The sequence below is a fragment of the Terrapene carolina genome, unplaced genomic scaffold (genome assembly GCF_002925995.2).
Source record: "Terrapene carolina triunguis isolate 2854851 unplaced genomic scaffold, T_m_triunguis-2.0 Scaffold95, whole genome shotgun sequence".
NCBI lineage: Eukaryota > Metazoa > Chordata > Testudines > Emydidae > Terrapene > Terrapene triunguis.
The window spans coordinates 22580830-22604698 of NW_020664446.1; the positions used below are offsets into that span (position 1 = coordinate 22580830).

At 36.7% G+C, this 23869-nt stretch overlaps 2 protein-coding genes across 2 annotated transcripts in view; one reads left to right on the plus strand and one right to left on the minus strand.

Moving 5' to 3' along the window:
• Positions 1 to 23869, plus strand: part of DOCK1 (dedicator of cytokinesis 1) — a 530692-nt gene that overhangs the window by 154525 nt on the left and 352298 nt on the right. The window contains exons 26-27 of the mRNA XM_026650862.1: positions 8172 to 8299; positions 10806 to 10901. Coding sequence (XP_026506647.1) covers positions 8172 to 8299; positions 10806 to 10901 — 224 coding nt within the window. The remainder of the gene's footprint in view (positions 1 to 8171; positions 8300 to 10805; positions 10902 to 23869) is intronic.
• The window catches only part of INSYN2A (inhibitory synaptic factor 2A), a 54885-nt gene continuing 49881 nt past the window's right edge, over positions 18866 to 23869 (minus strand). The window contains exon 3 of the mRNA XM_024210598.1: positions 18866 to 19105. Within this exon, the coding sequence (XP_024066366.1) occupies positions 18922 to 19105 (184 nt within the window). The 3' untranslated portion in view covers positions 18866 to 18921. The remainder of the gene's footprint in view (positions 19106 to 23869) is intronic.

Consider the following 23869-nt stretch of genomic DNA (forward strand, 5'->3'; position numbering starts at 1 on the left):
TGAAGTATCAGTTATTGACAATGCTGGAGGAAGCATACTGAACCATAACCAATGGTCTTTATTCTTTATGGCAACCTTGAGTTCCTTAATAAACATGAATGTGTTCTTTGGTAGTCCAAATTATCTGCATGATTACAGTGATACTGTATATCCAAGTAAGATATAGGATTTTGCATTTGTATTGCAGCCCCTGTTTCTTCAGAATAGGTGATATAGGACATAGAGGAGCAGTGAATATATTTACTTATTTTATCCACTGCTGTGCCATATTCTCTGAATAAGGAATTTTGTTCCCTCTGAATGTCCTAGATTACTCCTTTCCCTTTATAGAACCTACATTACTTTTAGCAGGATTCCTGTTGCTCTGGAGGGAAACTCCTATACAATACTTTAATTTTGTTGCTTGTTCTGTTTCTGCAGTGATTCAAAATGGAGAACTTGTACCAAAAAGGACAGAGGTTGATTAGTGTTTAAAATTAGCCAATCAGTCAAAGGAACATCAAGCAGGAAAATTTTGTTGGTGAGGAATTACCAGTTGACTTCCAAGACCCACACTTTTCAAGGCCTGTGACCATTTCCAAATTTTCTACATAAACTTCCAAGTATAACATAGAACTCTGTACAGACTGATTCTGCTTTGGGTATTCATCACATTCCTAGCTTTAAGACAATGAATATTCACTACTGTTTGAAGAAAAAATTGTTTTCTTTTACTGCTGGAAATTATTCCCCTACTAATAGAACCAAACCAATTTACATAAATTTGTGAGGGTCATAGTCATTGAGTTCCATCCAAAGGCTACTTTGTACATCTACTTTAGTCTGTTAGACGTCCCACTAGTTTTATATCCTCACTTATATCCTCATTTTTCTGAAGCTTGATAGATAAATTTAGTTTTCTCTTGGGGGGAAACAAACAACTAATTATCTTGGTCTTTCTTTGGCATGGACAAAGCTCTTGGGAAATGATACCCATATTTCTCTCTCCTCTCACAAAAGAACCATATTTAAATTGCTTCTGCATTCATTTGTCCTCAATCTGATTTGACAGAACAGTTACAGAAAGGGCATTGAAAAGATCGTTTGGTCACAGTTATGTTGTTAGAGAAATTCATTAGAATCTTTGACAAAACATTATTGCCTTGGAATTATATCACAAAGATGATCCAAGTGTGTCCTGTTTGATTTGCAAGAGTTATTCAAAATCTAGAGGCTGATGCTCTTTCACTCCTTTTTATGGTTTTTTGGAGGATTTCTGTTTTTGGTTTATGCAGTTTGTAGCTATATTACTATTGGAAGCAGCGTGGTCAATAGGAATAAAGTGTGAGACTGAGAATGAGGATATGTGGAATCAGTATCTTAAACAAGATACTTAACATTTCTGTGAAGTTGTATAGATTTTCAAAAGAAAGTTAAGCGGGTTAGGTGCCAAAATCCCTTTGGAATTCAAGGGAATCCCAGCTTTCATTTCTAAAAATTGGGATGCTACTTTCTTACTTTGTAAAGCATTTTGAAGTCCAATTCTGCACAGTACTGAGTGTGTTGATATTTAGAAGTTAAAATCCTGATTCAGCCAGGTACTTGGGGTACATGCCTAACTTTTAGAATGCAAGTAGTACCACTGAAAGAGACAAGGTGGGTGAGAAAATATCTTTATTGGACTGACTTCTGTTGGTGGAAGGGGCAAGTTTTCAAGCTTCACAGAGCTCTTTCTCAGGTCTGGGGAAGGTAACCAGAGAGTCCAAGCTAAATGCAAGGTGGTACAGATGGTTAAACATAAGGTGTTTATACATGTTGTAGGAGACCACTTAAAATTAAGTCTGCAGTTAACATCTCTGCAATCGTAGGATAAAGGAAGATTAGTTAGCAGCAGGGTTTGTTACAAATTGTTGTAATAAGCCATAAAAGTAAGGTCTCTGTTAAGTCCATGGTTTTTTAAGTGTCCAGGAGAGTTATGAATTTAAGCTCCTAGGCTTGTCTTTTGAAAGTGTTGTGTAGGTTTCCTTTGAGGATGAGGAATGAGAGGTCAGATATGGAGTGACTGCTTTGTGAAAAGTGTTCGCCCACAGGTGATAGGATGTTTTTGTCTTTTATCATTTTTCTCTGAGAGTTCATTCAAAAGCATAGTGCTTGTCTTGTTTCACCCAAATAGTTGTTGAGGCATTTGATGCACTGGATGAAGTACACCATATGTTGTGATAGCATATGTTGTATAGGAACATGGATCTTGAAAAGGTATGTTTTGGGGGGCACTGATCATCATAGCAGTGGTGATAAGTCTGTAGGGTTTGCATTTGTTCTGGCAGGGTGTGGTGCTGCATTAAGTTACATAGGGATTGGGCATGTGTATATATGTGTGTTTGAATACAGTGGTTTTGCAATAACCTAATGGATGCTTTAAACTATAAACGTATTTAATTTTTGTTATGGATGTTGTTATGACATTATGTTATATGTCATATATATATATATATATATACGACATAAAATATACAACTCAAACGCCAAGATTCGGTTTTATACTAATGATTTATCTGCATTGTCATGGTATAACTATTTTTCTGTAGCTTGAGCTCTTTTGTAAAACAAAGCTAAGTGTCAACTGAATTATGTGAGTTCTGGGCTTTAAGCTGAAAAATCAGGTGATTTCTCTATTAGAAAATTGCTTGCCCATAAAAGTTTAATAGAAAGCATACACCATTTATATGCGCTCTTACTGTTTAATTCTCATAAAAAAATGTTAATCTTTATCTCAGCGCTATATAATGGGAGCAAAGTTATTTAACGTCACTTTATGGATCATTTAATTTTTTGTTTGGTCACATTAAACAAAAAAACACACTACTTGGTGTTCATAAAAATAAATGTTTTAAACTGACAAATTCGTTAATGTTCATGCAGTTTGCTGTAACAAAGTTCCCATATCAGTGTTGTGGTGAAATATTTTTGCTTGGATATTCATAAGCCGATAATGCCCGTTGAGTGTCCTCTTATAAAGATTAATACTTTATTCTCAGTGCACGTTACCCTGACATTAATCATTGTGGGATATACCAGTGCAGCAGGGGAAGAACAGATGTCGAATTATTGTTGTCTGTAATCATTGTGTATCATACTTATGAGCTACCTTCAGAGCTGGCTTTTGAACAGGAGAGTAGTGATATAGACTATAGATTTATTAAAGTTGTTCATTAATCAGTGTTGGGAGGTACACGTGAGAGGCAGTTTGATAAAGATTAACCTTTGCGATTCTGTACTTTCTGATAATTTAAATATAGATGATAAAATATTGAGAATAATATTCAGGGTTGTAGGAAGGATGCATTTAAGGCATCACCTGCTTTGTACACCATATTATTGTAGTGCTGGTTGTAAAATAATTTGCCTGAAATTATCTTTGGATTGCTACATCTGGGTCATACTGCCTGTAATTAGGGCTGGCTAGAAAACATCAAAATTTGAGGTTTTGAAAATTGTTTTCATTCTAATACAGAATGAAGCAGAGACCTTTCAAAATGTTTAGTTCCATCCTGGCATTGTTTTTGACAGGAAAAAAAATTGTAAACATTTTTTCAACCTGCTCAAGCTGTGATGCATGCTATCAGCAGAGGTGAATTTGTAGTCCAAAGGTAAAGACTTTTGCCTCACAGCACAAATATTAGGTCTGCTCCTTGAGTGCTGGAAGTGGAAGTGTTTATTGACACAAAAATCACTTTTACCCTCTAAACACTACTACTGTGAAACGCTTTTTATGTATATATTTTCCAATGTATCATAATCACAACTTCCATTTTCTTAGTTCTTGATATTTATTACTTTCAGACTGCTGGGAAATAAGCTTTAGACTGTAGAATTATTTCTGTGCGGTGTTTCCCGCCCATAATTAGGTAGAGGGTACCAGCAGATCCCAGAAAGAGCTCGTGGTGATGACTGTGATTGTAATGTATCTTTATTTGCCTATGAAAGCTATCGTGTCTGGGTAGGAAATCTCCAAGTAGTATAACTATAATTAACTAATGTTACTGTCCCAAACAAATACAAGTATGGGAGTGAATAACTTTTTTCAGTGAAGCCTTTGAAATAAAGCTAAGGCCAAATCCAATAGCAGAGTTACCTTCTGTGCAAATCTTTTTTGTGTATGTGTGACTTATATTGATTGATGGTGCACCTGAGACATCCTTGACTCCTTGTTTTATCTTCATGTTATATAACCTGCAAGATTTACAAACTCAACAGTTCATTTACTCACAGCTTGGTTCTTGGGAAGGCAGAGATCCACTGAAATGATGACTGAGAAATTTTGTCAAGTCCTCTTCGCTACTTGAAAGGAGCCAGCCCTCAGTATAGAGGTTTATAATTTCAAATGGAAGTAATATGACAAATCAATTAGGTGGTTTTCCTTGTCTCTCAAAATCAGCTTGCTTACCTTCACTATTGATCAGTCTCAGCTCCAGGCAACCCACTCAAAGCTGATGTAACTGCAATTTTAGATTTCCACATGCTTTGCAGATACTACATTGATCTGTGACCATTCTCTAGTAGTAGGATTTAAAAGGGACATGAAACTTGCAATCTCTAATTAAGGGCTTTTGTAATGGTACTGATTGATGCACCCAGAGGCTTCACAAAGACAAGTTAGCAGCAGCGGTGCTACTTTATTGAGGACCCTAGGCAGGAATATTCCCCTCCCCCAAACGCATACTAATAATTAATAGGGGGCCCCCTTGAGCTGCTCGGGGCTCTAAAGCAATTGCTTAGTCGGCTTATGCCTAGCGCCGGCTCTTGAAGTTAGTACAGTTACTTCTCCATAGCGCCTGCCAACCGTGTGTCAGAATCCTGCTTTTACTCATTTCATTAAAAGCAGTATTCCACAAACTGGTTATTTTTTTTTTTAAAAAGATGCCTATTTTGAGTCTGAGGTAAATGAAGTCCCTCACAATTTAATCTTATTGAATTACTTATGAATACATTACAGCAGCTAGTGTTCAAGGAGCCATTTGTTTTGTTCCTTATTAGGAGTTAAACATATTAAAGCATACTTAGTCAGACCTATGACAGTATGTATAACCTCCTCCATAACAGATCTGAAAGGCTGCACCGTGTGATAGATTTTCCAAAAATCTGCAATGTATTACCTCAAAACAGCTTCACAGGAAAATTAAAGTTTGGATTAATATTTATAAGACTATTTCTTAGCAACATTTCTAATACTTTCCTTATTTAGCTGATGGCAAGATATTCTTCTGTGTCCCATATTCCCATTTTTTCATTGCCATAATCTTTTGTGAATGTGGTTTAGGATCATGTATCTTGAAAAACTCATAGCAGACTATTAGGTTAAATACTTACAATTCATTACCTGCCATGTAGGAGTGTTGTCCGACTTCATATTACATAAACTGCTTTCAGATACAATGAAAGATTCTGTCAATGTGCTATATTATTAATGTTTGTTATGCATGTATACATTTTCTTGTCTGTTAGGTAACACAAAATCTTATTAATTTATTAATTAATATGTATTATTATTATTATTTATTATTTATTTAATATTTATTATTAATTAATTAATAAGGCCCCTTAAGGTTTTGTTTGTACTTTTAAAAACTGAAATGCAGTTTGGGCCACTGTTACACTATGTTAACTTTTTAGGCTATGTCTACACTTAAAACGCTACCGTAGCACAGCTGCAACTGTGCCACTGTAGAGCTTCAGTGTAGATACTCACTACAGCAACGGGAGGGGTTCTCCTTTCATTGCCCTGAAAGGCGGTGGCTAAGTCGACAGAAGAATTCTTTTGTTGACCTGGTGCTGTCAGTACCAGGGGTTAGGTTGGCATAGCTACATCTCTTAAGGTGTGTGGATTTTTCACACTCTTGAGAGATGTAGCTATGCTGATGAACGTTTCAAGTGTAGACCGTCCCCTGAGCTTTCTAGTCTCTAAAAATGTGAATCTATAGCTAATACTTACCTGTAAGGTACATAGAACCCTATAATGACAACATTTATCTGTGGATATACAATGCAGGCCTAATAGTTGTGCCCTGAGGCAAACATTTCAACTCTCAAGCTGTGATTCTTCTCCCTTGAAGCCTTATGCCAGAGGCTAAATGACCAAGGATCAGATAAACAGAAATACTGCATTCAAGAGTTTCTGCTATTAGCTCTGTAAAGATGAATATTGTTCCTTTGTTGGAAACAAAAAAGTCTGAAGCTAATTGAAAGTACTTGCTAATAATTAATGCATTATTTGTGAGACTATAAAATATTAGCCATGCCGTTAATTAAAACAGTATTAAAACATAACTATATTACTTTCCCTTTTTCATGTGAATGTGACATTTTCTGAAAAATATGCTGCCTGTCATTTTTTTTTATAACCTAGTCCCTTGTGTAACATAGAGGTACTGTGCTCAACCATTCAGGTGGAGTTCATGCTTCTGCACATGTGTTGTCTCTCGGGGTGACCAAGGTGTAACACAAATGAGCTTTGTTGAGGGATCTCTCCACTGTTTGGCCAGAAAGGCGGTGGATGTAATATTAAATTTTGGGTGTGTGCAGTGGGAGAGCGCTTTGGAAGGAGATGGTTGGAAAGTGTGTCCATGGCTAAAGGAGAGTAAAATGTGTCACAAAACTATCTGGATTTTCAGACATCCTGTGAGATTAATATGCAGGAAGTGTTGTTTGGAAAAAAAATCCCATGAATTTCAGTACCAGGCTGCTTGCATGCATCATCACATAGTTGAGTGATGTTGTGATACATTAGAACTTGATGTTGCCTCGTGTTGCAGTGATATCATTCTGTGTGGCCAATATCATTACTTGTCCTGGAAGGAAATTCAGAAAAAGTGACAACCAATTAGTGTGAAGCAGCATTCTCCTCAAGGAATGTGGTGTCTTCTTTATCTGTTTCTCCCCTCCCCCACCCCGTCCCCAATTGAATACCTCGAGGGCCCATGTTGCTCTTTCAGCTCTGACAAGAAACATCTAGCTTTGCTCTCTCCACCACCATCCCTGCTTCTCAGTTGGGGTGGGGACACCCACAAAAATCACTGCATTGCTCCAACTCATAATTAAGGATTCTGTTGCAAGTCAGGGTAGTTCCTTACTTCTTGACTACATCCTCCTTCCCCTTAAAGCAGTGGTCCCCAACCTTTTTGTGGCCAGTAGCACATTCATGTTTTCAGAAGAGGGTGGCGGGCGCCAACAATTTTTCAAGGCTTATTTTGTATTTGTACATTAAATAATATGAAAAACATCATATTTAATATTACATAATATATGAATCCAGAGAGGAGAGAGAAGCCGGAGAGAAGCCGTGAGGACAGAGAACACCGGTGCCCGCAGCCCCGGAGAACTCTGTCCCCAGCAGGCACGGGGTTGCGGCTTCTCTCTGGCTGGGCACTAGGTGGGCACACATAAATGGCCCGGCGGGCGCCGCATTGGGGAACACTGCCTTAAAGCAAAAACATAATGAAAAAACTCTCCACTCTTTTTGCAGCCTAATTTGCAGGGCACATGTTCACCGGATTGTGTCAATGCTAACTTTCTTTTGCCTGAGTATTATAGGGAAGTTGAACAATCCTATCCATTCAAAATGTAAAGGTGCTGTACAGTTACACATGCAAAACTGCACAACTTTTCCCTCCGTTATGCAGTGCCCTGTGCTCAGTTGTAGGTGTGTCATTTGCATGATCACAATGCTTAAATACATGTAGTTATCATAAGTAGAAGTAGTCGTGTGTTTAAAGTTATGCATATGCTTAAGTACCTTGCTGAATTGGAGCCTGGGGACAAAGCGTGTACCAATCTTTATACTTCAGGTTGTCTAGGGAATGTCTACACTGCAATAAAAGACATGTGGCAGCGAGTCTCAAAGCCTGAGCCAACTGACTCAGTTGACCTGGGCTCTGAGACTCACTGCTGCAGGGATTTTTTTGCTGTTCAGTTGTACTCTGCTATAAAGAGGTCACTTTGCATTTGCTTATGACTGTCTGGTTTTTTGGTTTTTAAACTTTTGCCCAAAATTTGGTCTGGCTTTCTGTCTTCCAGGAAGTTAACTTTTTTCCTGAAAGTTTTGTTTAAAATATTTGATCTGTTTGCAACATGATATGTGTGTATACTATGAAATTATGTAAGACATACTTGTAACATTGTATCTTTATGTGCAGACTGCAGGGAGATCTTGCTGCCAATGATGACAGATCAGTTGAAGTATCATTTGGAAAGGCAGGAAGACTTGGAGGCTTGCTGCCAACTGCTTAGTAACATCCTGGAAGTCCTTTACAGGAAAGATGTGGTTAGTAACTGATGTTCCTACCAATTAGCCCTTAAGAATACTATGTCTTGCGAGTGATAGGAGTGGTCATGAAGTAAAGCTGGCAACGACTTAGTTTTTGTCATTTATTTTTGTTCTGAGTTTTTGCTTTCTTTTTCTTTCTTCTCCTCCTCTATTGTGGTGGTCGGAGGTGAGGTGGTGTTGTCTGATGTTTACTCTTTCACCATGTTGCTCTCTGGCCCCAAGATTTCTCACTTATGACCACCTTTATTCTGGCCCAGAGGAAATGGAATATGGCTCCCTCTGGAGCTCATCCCATAACACCGCTCCAGATATTGGTCAGATACTCACAGGAGTTGAGCATCCTTCCTCCACAGCACTTGCACCTCCTGCCACATTGGGGAGTGTTTGATGAGTTTGGAACATGAACTCTTCAACCTCTTCATTGCATTGATGCTGGTTTGTTGGGCCAGCTTTTGGTCCTTTGGTAGTTGTTCATCAACTAAAGAGGATAAAAACTGAGTGTGCTGTTTGAAATTTGTAGCAGAAAATTTCACGACAGGAAAAAATAGTCTCTTACAAGTCTCTCACTGTAAAAGAGTAGCTTTAAATGACTTTCTTAGCAACAGGACTTGTTCAAGTTATAGGAAAATCCAAAATGCTGGTTTGATGGTGTGAATGAACAATTTATCAGGAATTTAAAATGTACAGACATATCCCCGTGTGATCTATGACGTTTAAAAACAATCTGCGGGAAGTAGGTTACTCTTCAGACAGCTCAGTAAAATAAAACAGCCCCCCTCTAGCCAATTCTCTCAAGATATAACTAAATAACTTGACAATGCTTCCTTCTGCCTGAGTATTATAGGGAAGTTGAACAGTCCTATCCATTCAGAATGTAAAGGTGCTGTACAATTACACATGCAAAACTGCACAACTTTTTTCTGTTACGCAGTTGTGGGTGTGTCATTTGCATGATTACAATTTTTTATTGACTAGACAGTAACTATACAAATCTCTCTCTTTTGGTGGGGAGCTATAATCCATTCCAGTTATTTGCCAGCGATAAAGATTTTTGGACCAGAGGGTTGCTGCCTGAGTCTGGATTCCTATACATGAGCTGCATAGCTACCTACACTTTGGCCAGGGCAAGTTCCAACTTTTTAAAAACTGTCCTTGGTAACTGCATTCTTCTATGATCCCAGATTCTGTGGCATCAGGAAGCAGATTACATTAAAAAGACGAGTTTCTGTCCTGACAGCGCAGTAGCCCCTCCCCATTTTTTGCTGTCTGCATCTCTCTCAGCAAGCCGTACTTACTGGCTTTCAGCTCCACCACCTGCTGAGCTGAACACAGTTGAGAAGGTCTGCATGAGGGTTAGGGGGCAGAATTAGGAGCTGGCTTCTGTTACTGAGAGAGACAACCAACAATTGGGTGAGAGAGGGCTGCTGAGCTGCCGGATGATTGATGCCTGTATGCAGGCAGAAAAGGGAGACGGAGGAGCTGTGGGGAAAAGAAGGTGAGAAGGGACACAGAGTAGGAAAGTCCCAGCTTGTCACCATCAGGAAGCTTGGGTGCTGCAGAACAATAGCTGCACATACATGTACTGGAGATGAGGGATACTTTTTCACCTAGGCCAGCGGGAGACTCTGGAAGTTAAATGCAACTGGTGATCCTTGGGTTATTTTTCTCACTCATTTAAAAAAAAAAAAAAAAAAGCATTTCACAAGAGGGTTTGCACAGCTGTCCAGCAACAGCCTGCAGCACATCCTATTCGGAGAATTGTCTGGCAAAACATTTCAAATGTTGACAACCATAGAGTAGTCCCTAAAGACAGTTGCATTAGGGCAAGGGAAGGCAAGTAACTTTTAAGGAGCATGTTTACATTGTGGGAGTAGGGGAAGCAAGTTCCCTATATTAGTGTGATACTTCCCTACCCCCAATCTTTGTGGGGCTTCCTCCTCTTACAAGGTTGGGACATACATCCCTAATGTGTTCACAAAGGGCATTCACAGTCAACACCAACACCACACTTCTAATGCTTTAAAAAAAAATCCTAGCAGATCACCTCTAAAACCAGAATATATATGAAACAATTGAGAATCCCTTTGAAAGGCCTTAGTTAAGTTGTTTAATTTATCTGATACACTGTTATTAAGTATGCCATGTTTACTTTCATCAGAGACCTTTGATTTTAAATGGTAAAAAAATGTCTTTGGAAAACTAAATTGTGAACTAACCAAATGCCATAAACATTGTTTTTTTTCCCCCAAGGATTTGCTTTTTATTTAAATTACTCTAATTATGTAATTGACTTTCAGTAGCAGCCAGTAATAAAGTCTATTTTCTTTGTGCAGTCTTTGCTTTTAACAAAGACTGTTTTTCATCTTGTTGAGCAGTAGTTGTGAGGAGTTATAATTGATTTGGTTTCAACAGGATAGATGGATTTTAATAATGAGCATCAATATTTGAGTTGTATTGATTGTCTTTTGGTGATAGTTTCCACTAGATTATCCTTTCTCTTCAGGGACCAACACAGCGACATGTCCAGATAATCATGGAGAAGCTATTGAGGACAGTAAATAGAACCGTCATTTCCATGGGACGCGATTCAGAGCTCATTGTAAGTGTCTCTTGACATAAACTTAAAAGTATTTTTATCACAACTTCTTGCACCTCGCATAATATAGGATTTAAATCCCCGGTGATAAAAAGCAATCGAAACCTATTGTAACTCTCTTGTGTGTTCAAGTAAACTGTAGAGTTTTAGATTATAATTTTTGTGTAGCTTATATTAGGAGGAGAAAGGTCCTATTTAAATTGTCAGTGATCGAATGATGAATTTAATTGGGTATGTTTAACCAAAACTAATTTTATTTTTTGCAATTACAAGATTTTAACCAGCTAAAAATGTTGTGTAAATGAAACAAACTTTTGTTGCTGACATGTAAATCGGACTGGAGGCTTAATTCTGCCAACGGTTACTCGCATTATTGGTGGTTCAATTGGGGTAATGACTCACATAGGCATATTGATTTAAATAAGTGGAGGATTGCGGAATATGGCCCTGGCAATTACAACTTTCATATTGAAACAAAGACTTGGATGTGTGCCCATGCAAGTCCTGAGAAATAATATGGTTATTCCAAGATTATCCATTTAAGAATGCACTGACATAACTTAATATTAGAAGAGCTTAACTTTTGTTGAGTTTTGCTCGATATGATATTTAACAAAGTTTGTTACCTTTTAAAATATTTTGTTTATTGGACCACTTAAATATTCTGCATCAGATGTTTGGCTTCAGTGGAGCTACACTGGTTTGTATCAGCTGAAGATATGGGCCTTTATTAACTTTTTTTAAAAAAATCTGTAAATGTTTGTCACTATTTGCAGCATATTTGCACACAGTGTACTTAATTGGTGTAAAAGCTTGCATTCATTTTAAGTTCTGTACCATTCTGGAACAATTACTTTGATGGAAACCTAGAAGGAGAGATCATGAAATGTTTCCTACCAATCTGCACACTTTAATGGCTTTGATTCTCTTCTTAAAACTTCTTTCCTTACCTCTTCCTTCTCTGTACTGTATTACATCATTTAAAAAAAAATCAAAATTGAGAATGTTCTGAATTAACTCTCTCCTCTCTTCCTCTAATTCCATATTATTCCTTTACCCCAGTCTCTCACTGTGATATCTCCCTTCATCCTTCTAGGCCCTCAGTCTGTCCCCTGGACACCACCCTCTCTTACCCTCTGTCCTCCACTCTTCATCATCTGTAATGGTGTTTGTATCCCTAAGAATGATAAAAACCTTCTCCTACTCCTAATTGTCTCTCCAGCTATCATCTTGGCACTTGCTATCCCACTTCCAACAACATGCTGTCCGTTAATGATTTTGTATCCCCCCGCCCCCCCAAATGACAAGGATTAACCCTTGAGTAAGTAAAGTAGTTATAATTCTTATGGAAGACAAACTTAATATTGAGAAAGCAGACAAAAGTCATTAGGTTTGGAGAGTGAGTGTGTGTGTGTGTGTTTGTATATAATAAAATATATAGACAGTAGAATGCAGACAAAATGTTGTTGTTGTTTCTGTAGGTTAAATTGTTTGTAGAAATATAGCTGATGTATTTATCAAAATTCTTCAATTTTATTTCCCCTCTGCTAAACTGTGATGATGTCTGTATATTTGAAATGATACAAAAACAGAACAGGATATATTCTGAAGCATTACGTTGTTAGAGCCATAGTTAGTTTTTCCCCTTTTTAGCTGTAGCAAAATGTATTTGCAAGTTTAAGTCTTGCATATATATATTTTTAACTAAGCGCAATTGTATTAAAAATGCACACTGTGAACATGAACATAGCCTGAAAGCATTACATCTGAACACACTATAATTATTTAATGAATGCTGACAGCATCAGGAATTTTTAAGAGGGCACTTACTATTTAAAATTCAGTGCATTTCTAAAAGCATCTCTCGGTAATCAACCAATAATGATTCACTTTTGTGGTGTCAATAAAGTAGTAAGATGGAAATGCAACCAATACTTAGTATGCATAACCTTACCCTTCTTGGATCAGCATCAGATTGAGATTTATGCATTAAATTTTTTTGACTTGAAAGTTGCACCTAGAATTTAGATTAGAGAATAGATCATAGCAGAACAAATAGAAGAAAAAACAGTTTCTAGACCGAGAACCATAAAGAAGGATAGTTTAGGTGATGGCATTTTTTTAAAGTAATGTATCACAAATCATATATAATTCATTTCTTACATAAAATAGCTATACAGGTGTTGCAGTAGTTGAATCTAAATCATTTTTTCACCTTGAAAAAATGACTATATATTTCACCTCTTATTTAAAATTTATTGCACTGGTAATAATATGGAATTTGCATATTATGTATTTGCAAAGATATTGGAAGATTTTTGATGATGCTTTCTTCTTTAAAAGAAGGCAATATGTTCATTACGATACAAATTTATATCTTGATTCTGCAAATATTCACTCCTGAGTGGTTCTGCTTGAGTAGTCCCAATGAATACAATGGAGCTACATGTCTGAACAAGGATTTGCAGGGTTGGGCCCAATACGACAGAAGTGAATCAAATAATATTGGTTTTGCATTATGCATTCTTTTCATAACTTGGTTTTAAGATCAGTGGGATTTTTATTTGGTATTCTTAGATGCACTGTAATGGGTGCTTTTTATGTATAAATATCCAACACGGTGTTCTTTTGTTGGTGCTTTTAATTTGCATAGATAACACTCTTTACGCACATTTCCAAGTTCTGAACTGTGCACAAGTATGCAGTATGCCCCAAAATGTGTGCGTGTGTCTGTGTCTGTACTTGAGAGCCTAGCATTTTGGATGTCAACAGGGGATTTTAACAGAATTCCACTATTCAAGGTAGAATGGAGTTGCCTTGAAACAGAGGGAGTAAAGGTATGTTGATGATGGTTATTTTTTTAAATACAGTGTGTTTTCTGATCACAAGACAAAGAGCATCAGTAGGACATGAAATTCGTAGATAAGCACTAATATAACATGCAAAATATTCGCTGTTGCAAGAGGATATATAATTCAAGACTCTAGTTATGAAACTATAAATAATTTAATACTAAGCCTCGCTTTCAGCTTTTTTGAGAATTTGTGACTATTCAAAAAGATTTATTTTCTCTGTCTTATAACTTATGGATGTGATTTAAAATCTTGATTACTGTTGTGACAATTGTTAAATTGATTCAACAAAAGTATTGACAATAGATGGTTCTGTTGTACATAATGGGCCCAGATACCTATGTCTAACATGGGATACACTGTCACGTACTATATGTCACAAACTTACATTCCACAAGTGAGCACAGTAACAAATTTTAGAGATCAGAACATTTTAATTTTTTCTTCTTTGTTACATTTAACATTTGCAGGGACTCTGGAAACCTCATGACCCCCCAAAAACTCCCTTAAATGATTGTGGTTTTTTTACCATTTTTATCCTAAATGTGTTTTTGCTATAAAAACTAAATCTGTTTTGATCATTTAGTTTTCTCTCCAGATTTTTTTTTTCAGCCTTCACCAGGGTTTGAAAACCTTCAGACACCTTCTAGTCAGAGAATGAAGCTCACTAGCTAGTTGGTAAAACTAATACCAATTTGTATCAGTTTATCAGGGGGAGGGATAGCTCAGTGGTTTGAGCATTGGCCTGCTAAACCCAGGGTTGTGATTTCAATCTTTGAGGGGGCCACTTAGGGATCTGGGGCAAAAATCAGTACTTGGTCCTGCTAGTCAAGGTAGGGGGCTGGACTCAATGACCTTTCAAGGTCCCTTCCAATTCTAGGAGATAGGATATCTCCATTAATTTATTATTATTTAGTATTATCTCCTTGATGCTCAGGTGAAGAGAGTCATGAGTAGTTACTGGAATATGATATGGACCATGATTTTTGCAAGATAACCATGGCCCTTTTTGTTATCATAAGTGACTCTGTACACTTACACCCAGTTTCCAGTGTCTGTCTTCTTCAAGTCTGTATTCTTCCTTTGTCCTCTCACTTTCTTTTTTGGTTTGTTCTGCTATCTATAGTCACTCTATCCACAGTAGATTATTTATTTATTTCATTTTATTACGGAAGACCCAATAAAGGCTTAATGTATAGAGCTGCAGCAAGATTTCGCTTTGACAGAAAATGGAAAGAACTGTGAGTGTCCTGTAAACACATTTTAGAATTTCCGATGCTCTCTTCTAGGCACTTTTGATAAGTATTATAAGTCCAAAAATCACACTTTACTCAAAAACACCAACTCAATATGTTTCCCCCACAAACACAGCAATGAAAATAAATAGATGGACTTTTCAGTATTTGCTATTTTGGATCTTTGCTTATAAAATTTGAAGACTTTTAACTCTATGAATCATGGGGTACAGTGAATGCCAAAGTCTTGGGCAGAAGGTTTGCAATGTTATTTTCTTCATTGGCTACTGCAAAGTAAAAAATAGTATTGTGGCACAATGTAATTTTTTTTCTCATACACATTTCAAATTACTCATTACAAGCCATTATTGCAAAAATTAAGACTTTGTTCCCTCACTATTATCTAGCTTTTTGTGCATTGAAGTATGAATTGAATATCATCATGAATGGAGCAAATGGACATGGAATATACATATAATATACCAAGTTTTACCTCGAGACTGCATTCAGTTAAATAAATTGGCAGCATATTTCCAGCAGCTACAGTTGTACTTTACTGATACTGAAATAATGCTAAGAAATGTTTCAGGCCTTCTGCTTCATCCTAGTATATCAGAGCTGTAAACATACTGCCATTATATTATTGGTGGCAATCACAGCCACGAAATTAAAAGAGTAGTACACACTGTGTGCTATTACATTAGATTAATGCAATTTTAACAGCTTGATTTCAAAATGCTTATGAAAAAATAATCTATTAGGTTTTTAAAATGTAATGTAGCATTAAAACATTGAAGAAAGTAAAGAATGCATAGTCAGTTATTCTGTTTGTTCATTGCATAGCATCTTATCTGAAGCAAGAAAAACCAAACACTTTGTACTTATTGTGGGTTTTTTTTCAGTTTTAATCATGATTTTTTTTCATTTTACCCTGATTATAAAGTATTTTACAGTGATTAATTTTAAGAAAACAAGTGATACATGAATTGTTTCCTAATAATAATTTCAAAACATAGGAATGTCACTGTTGCTTAATGGGAATTATGCAGACTTAGAAAACATTGTCCATGTAATATGAAAACAGTAAGTAATGCAAAATTACTGCAGTATTTATTGATTAGAAAGTAATTAAAGCATATTATGGGAGCAGTGCAAATAGTAAATTTAGTGTCTGAGAATGCATGATATTGCCAATGAATTTAGCAGCAAAATTACATAATATGCTACACTAATAGTGGTGATGTTTCCTTTGTCATAATGTTGTTCCTGCTTTTTATCACATGTATCACATTAGGGTGGAAACAGTTCTATGTCAGTCACATACCATATGTAGCTAAAAGTTATAAGAATTAAATATTCCTCTCAAGATCTAAATCGAGCCTGTGTGATCCTAAATGTTATACAATATGATGCATTTAACACACTTGAAAAAACATTTTATTACAAATTACATAGTATGGTATGGTATAACACAATATGTATTTACTATGTATGTTAGCTTTTTCTTTTTAAAAAAATGTAAAAAATTAAAAATCTGCAACTTGTTTAAGAAAATAGTCTGGACATGTAGAGAACACTCAGTGATAACTTTCATTTTTTTAGCTCTTAAATATTTCACCAAGGAATCCTTCTTTTTCATTCTGAACGCCTGTATAATACTAGTTTTGGGTATGACTCAATAACCAAGCATAAAAACATTTATAGAGTTTTGCATCAGAGTCCTTGCACACAAGAAGATTTAGAATGGATTTTTAAGAAGTCTGTCTTATTAGTTGGCATTAACCATCTGTAAAGAATCCCGTTTGTGAGATGTTTGACTCAGTGTTTTAAAAAATATACTTGACATGTATGATATTTTCTTTGTAAGTGTGACACTATACTTTGAAGTATAGCACTGTTTTAAAATACTGAATGTGTGTGTTTTTTCTACGTATGCCCATATTTGAGACTTTGTCCTGTTTAGGAAAAATAAGTAAATAAATTATATATATTTTTAATGCTTTGATATAGTTGGGATTTTTAAAACAAGATGGGATATCTTGTAAACAGTTTTATAACTTTAATTAAAAACAGTATAAAATACATGAAACATTTTTTTTCCACATGAAACAATTGCACTTCCTTCATTGCACACCTTTTCTTATCCTTTATCTCTCACAAAAATATTTTAGAATACTGTTTACTTATGTACAAGGATTTGTAGCCCTCTTGACATTTACTACACAGGTGAGTTTTTCATTAAAGCATCCAGTTGAAATAGTTTTGAAGTGGACATAAACAGTTTCACATATACTGTATGTACTCACATTAACTTTCTATTTACTTTGAAGACAAAGACCACACTGCTTGCTTCAGGATCTTTGTAAAATTAATAGTACTTAAAATGGATTTGATGTTGAGGTAAGGGGGTAAAAAGAGTTGAACATAAACATCTCCAGGTTTAGGTGCAGACTCTTCTGGTAGGGATTCATTTCTTCCACCTTTTTGCTGCATCTAAAGACTGAAAAATTCACATCTTAATGCTGCCTTGGGATATGAAATTGCAGAGCCAGTACCTTGTATCCCAGTTTCTGTCACATGAGTGTATACTACTCAAATTATTTAACTAAAAGAAACAAGATTCCCAATCCCTATCATTACAAGAGTTTTCGAGACAGTCGCCTAGATTAGGGTTTTTTAACGACAGTGCTTAATATGGAAAGGGAAAAGATTGCAGTGTATAACTGATAGTGGATTTAAAGTGTTACTGTTTTTAAAAATCTAAGAAGAAATTTGATTCACAGCTTTTCCCCCTATGTGTGATTGATTAGTACAGTTAATATATTACTTTAATACAAATGATATTATGTTGGTCTGGAAATTGATCTTAGAAGCTCAGCTAAATAAATAACTATTAAAGTTGCCAGGCCCTTCTGAACTCTTGTAATAAAGCATAATGCATACTATGAAATTTCTAGCACCCTCTACAATAGTGTACAGTTTTTCTGAAGATTGAATTACAAAAGGATTTAAAGTGTGGCAACTGCCAACAATTTATCATTTTAATATTATCCATCTTATTTTTTTCATATTCTGTGCCAGAATATAGCATTTTGGCCTCTGGGTACCAAAATATAAAAATGAGATCTAAGAAAGGTTAGTGTCCCATAGCTTCGACCCTGTCAACTTTTAGTGATTAAATGTGTGTCCTGACTTCGGGTGGTTTCTGGCTGCTCATCCTTTGAAATGAGCAGTAAATATGTCACAAGTCCGGTGATAAATATGACACTAAATTAGAGGTGTCAATATGATGCTGAGATGTAATAACTTGGTTTAACTCTACAGCACATGAAGGCAAATACACATATATAGTCACATCATAGAGATTATTCATGGTCTTGGACCATTTGAAAAGTTGTGCTTTCTCCAGGATATTATGTGCTAAAAATCGCACTTCTCATGACCCCCACTTATTTGCAAAATTAAATGTAAAATTGAAGATCTTTGCAAACACAAGGCTTGCTTTTTTCCTCATTAATGTTTAAAACGAAACAGAACATAAAAAGGCTTAAAAATAGTGATTTTAGCTGTGTGCAGGATGCCATTTACCAGGTTGAAACATAACACTTGCAGATCTAAGGGGGGTGGTGGTGGTGGGAAAATAGTTTTACTTGTCATCTTTGTCTATACAAATTTCAATTCTGATTTTACATCTCACATTGGTGAACTGCAAATAAAAGTTGGCAAGGTATGATTTAATGCCTTGCTCATGAACATTAGTTTATAGGTACAAAGGCCTTTTTGGTAAATATGGTGAGAACTGAATGCTGCCCATAATAACCAGAGTAACAGTGGCTGATAACACTGATCAATTTACCAAGATCCCTTTTTAGATGATTAATTGAATTCCAAATATGTTTCAAAGAAGGCCTTAAACTCCATAGCTAATGGACTTAGTTAAAGAAACCAGAGTTTCCATCTTCCGTGCTTTTTTGATTCAGTTTTGGATTTTTGTTTGGGAGTTGAGGAGTAACTCTCCTGAGAATAAGGCAAAGGTGCAACCTGAGTTTCCTCAATAGGGTGAAGTTTTCTCAGAACCGGCTGTAGTTTGTCTTCCTGCTGTTTAAAATCCAACTCCACACTTAAAAAAAAAAAAAAAAAAATTGCAATTAAGTGCTAAATTATTATGATATAATGATTTCAATTAAGACAACATCCAACACTGATATCCAAGTGCAAAGGTATTAACAGTATATACAAAAGAAATATAAACTAGATCTCTGTAACTCCAATAAATGTGAATTTGAAAAAAAAAATCCTTGTACCACAAAGAAAAATACGAATTCTGGCCACGTTCAGAGATGATTCCATAGTAACTTGCTATGTGGCAGATCATCTAATCATCGGACTAGAAGGGACCTCGAGAGGTCATCTAGTCCAGTTCCCTGCACTCATAGCAGGACTAAGTATTATCTAGACCATCCCTGACAGGTGTCTGTCTAACCTGCTCTTAAAAATGTCCAGTGATGGAGATTCTACAACCTCCTTAGGCAATTTCATCCTTGGAGTCTGGAAACACTTCTCTATGGGCCTGCATCTATACTGAGGAAGGGGTATGCCCTGCCCCCCTAACTCCAATTCATGTGGAGATTACCCTCCCAGGGATCTCCGTTTCAGCTTTCAGTAGGGCTCAACTCCCTGGTGGCATAGTTCTAGTGGGGCCAAAGCAGGTGGAGAGAGACATACTTCCTCTTTGATATTTTGGGATCTGTGTAGATCTCATGGGGTTTGTAAGGTTTGGGAGCAGGTCCTTACATCTTTTCCCACAGGTGGGTGTTATCTATATGTTACAGTGATTAAGGCTCCCTGATGCTCAAGCTTTCTAGCATACACTAATTGCCTCTGAACTTGGCCATATTTCTGGCAGCATAATCTAAAGTACACTTAACCTACTGCAAATAATAGCCCTTCCAAGTCAAAAACATGCCTGAGTCTTTATTTTGATTGCAAGACAAAACATCTGTTGTAGATCCACATTTTTAGCTAAAGAAAGAAAAGTTGTTTCAGTAGATCTAGGGTGTACTTTTTGATAGCCCCATATTATAGTAAAAAAAAATCTATTTATAATCTATTATATTTTTAAAATCTATTACTCATTCAACAATCTAAATCTAACACATGAAAGTAAACTTAAACTCATAAAATATGCATCCTAAATTGTAAGCAGTTTGTGGAGTGGAAAACCTTGCAGGCTGCCCTGTAGTTAAGAAAAAAGGTGCAGCTGAATTTATAGCCCTAGGATCAACATACAGCACTAAAGTACATTTCAAATTTAGTTTGTAAAAACAAAGAAATGCCATCTCAAGATGCAGCAAAAGGGTGAATAAAAATGGGAATTTGGCACAGTAATCCAAGCCAAATAAGAGCCGCAAAAGCTCTGAATGAAGCAGAAATGATCTTGTTCCAATGCATGCTGGATGTGGAGAAAGTTGACAGTGGGCCTTCTCACCTTACTCTGTATGTTAGGGAGCACAGCAGGATTTTGGAAAGAGAATTAGGGGACAGGGCAGGTTCAGGCTCAGGGAGGAATTTGAGAGAGAGCAAGGGGCTTACTGACGGCCTGGGACAAGTCATCTGGCCCCATTCAGCAGCTGCTATCTGCTGCTTTAATAATATTTGATTAACATGTGAAAAAACAATTGTATATCATAATGCTTATGCTCAAGGGGCGGAGATAAGCCTGCCCATTCAAGCTTAACTTTTGGTATTTCCCGGCTTTTCAGCACTTAATTGTGCAACAGTAGTATTACACAAATGTATTTTTTCTCTTTGTTTTCTAGGTGGTGTTGGGGCTTTTTTGCATTTAATATAGTTTTGGTTTAAGTCCTTTCTGACCCAGGTGTCAGCTTAGCATTTTTAATTTTGTAGGCCCTCAGATTCCCAGTGTAATCAACTCCATGCAAAGGGTTGATCTTAATGATTTTGATGTGGGTTAGGGGAGAGAGTCTTTAAGCCAGTGGTTCCCAAACTTGTTCCGCCGCTTGTGCAGGGAAAGCCCCTGGCGGGCCGGGCCAGTTTGTTTACTTGTTGCGTCCGCAGGTTCGGCTGATCGCGGCTCCCAGTGGCCGCGGTTCGCTGCTCCAGGCTAATGGGAGCTGCTGGAAGCGGCGCGGGCCAAGGGACTTAGTGGCCGCCGCTTCCAGCAGCTCCCCTTGGCCTGGAGCAGCGAACCACGGCCACTGGGAGCCGCGATCGGCCGAACCTGCGGACGCGGCAGGTAAACAAAGCGGCCCGGCCCACCAGGGGCTTTCCCTGCACAAGCGGTGGAACAAGTTTGGGAACCACTGCTTTAAGCCATCACCAAATTAACTGGTTACGTATACTAAAACGGGAGACCTTTGATTCCTCCTTCCCCAACCTCAAGCTGCATGAGATGTGAAGCCTTGTTGCTTCATACCTAACGTTACATTTTAAAGAGTTTTAAGGGAAATTTTTTTAGATATGCTGGGTGTTTGGGAGCCATTATGCCTCCAGCCATTGGAAGGTTTTGGTGTATTTTAGCTACTATGTAGCACTTTGCAGATATTGAGTGCTTCTCACTACAATCCTGTGAGTAGGGTGACCAGATGAGGGAAAGAGAAAATCGGGACACATGGGGGGGGAGGCAAAAAAAACAAACAACCAAGTCAGTCCCTGCCGCCAGAGCAAAAAAAAGCACTGCCGGTGGATATCGGGACAATTTGCGTCCTGACCCAAGTCACCTTACCTGTGAGGTAGCTAAATGTTATCCTCATTTTACAGATGGGAAAAGAAAACCAGAGAGGTTAAGTGACTTACTAAGAGGAACTGGTGTCAGAGCTCACAAGAATCCACCTGCAGGACGTCCCTGTGAAATCAGTGGGCTCTGCACCAGTGTGAGGATCCATTTATGTGGATCATAAATGCAGGAGAACAGCCTAGTTTGTTAAATTGTGGAGAATGGTTAAATGTGTTCTAGGCTTCAGTATAAGTATGGACATTCCTGTCAGTTTGAAAACTTTACATAGCCTTTCTGATTGCCGGTATAAGAGAAAAGTAAATACACTTCTAAGAATGGAGACACTTCAAAGTGCATATTGAGTATTAATCTAACAGTATGAAAGACATGTTAAAAATTGTAACGTAAAAAAAAATGCTGTTGCTTCAGACTGACTGAATATTGAATTTCTATTAAGCAGCTACATTGGGTATCTTGTTATTAAGCAATTAATCTCACTGCAGAACCATGTAATTACAGAGTAATATAATCCAACTTCTTGTTAACAAAATGGCAAGACTATGTGGATGACAAATTGTTATTTGCAGTTTAGCTGCACTGCTAGCAAAAGAAAGCTAGCAAGAAACCTGTGGTTTGGTTAAAAGGTTGGGATACCGTTGAGTTGTGTGCATGCTGTGTGTTTATTTCCAAAAATAAAACTGGAAAAATCAGCATGGCGATTAAAAATATCTTACATAGAAAAAGAACAAATTTTGCTTTACAGATCTGTTCATTATGGTGCAAACCTGGGCAGAATTTGGCTTGCAATGTTAGCATCAGTTTGTTTACTTGAATAAATATATGAAATATGCAGTTCAGCTCTCACTGGGGAAAAATGTTTGTTTTCACCTAGCCCAATATGTTTTTATCATGTTCTGTGATATTCACCAATGTAAAGCTTTTTTAAATTAAGGTCTATTTTAGACTTCAAAGATAATTCTTAAAATCATTTATAATGTGTTAAGCAACTTTTTATAATCAGTTTTTATTACAAAATGTTTACTGACTGCAAGATAAAAGCGTATGCAGTTTTAATTCCTGTGAGGAAAAGCATATTTGGGTTAGAAACTATTGTTATTCTGTACTGCATAAAACCATCTGTACTGCATCTCAGGCTGTTTTTATCAGTTGGCATCAAAATAACAATGTGTTATTTTGAAGAGAGTGAGAGAATACTAACACTTATATCCTGTCACCTTTTATAACTGTATAGGTTTTACAGGAGAGAGGTTTGTTGGCCCAGAAGAAAAATGCATTTAAATTAGACTTTTCTTATCTTCCTGTAACCTTCCATGCAAATAACTTGTTTGATGGCAAATTAATGACTTAATACATATTTGCATATTTTATCATTGTGAAACAAAAACAGAGTTTTTCTTTTATAATGCAGTAAAATATAGCTGGTCACGTGTTATCTATCTATCTATCTATCGATATCTATATCTATATCTATGTTTATCGATAGTTACACACACGTTTATATGACCAGCTGTATTTTTATATAGTAAGTATTTTGGTGATGGTAGAATTAGGATGCTGTTCTTAGGAGATTGAAAATGAGAATTTGAAAGCCATGAGTATTGATGAATTTATACAAGTATTTTAACTGAATATTTCTGAAGTAGTCTAATAACTAACATTTACATTTTTAAGAAATGCAAGACTTCAACTAATGGGAGCTGGTCTAAATACTGAGGTTTACTTACAGTATGTCTTGCTTTGTCCTTACACTTTGCTCAGCTGTTACAAGCATTATGCTGCTGATACAGACATTTCAGTGTACTTTTAAAAGAAGCCTAACTAAAATGTAAGCTGTTTACAGTTGACCTCTAAACGTTTGGCTGTGTATACAAGTACTACTATCAAAATAAACAAATAACATTTTGGAAAGCTTACAAACAGGAATGTCAGATACATTGTTTTTGTTTGTTTTGTCCCATTGCCTTGACTTCCATGCTGCTAACTCTGTCCGTGACTCTTCAGTCTTACTTGGCCTCTCACTCCACTGAGCCTGCACTTGTGTCCTCTTTCTGGCCAAGTCCAACAGCTTTTTCTTAATCTTCTTTTTCTGTGACCTGTCCATCATGTTCAATATAGTTGATGTACCAT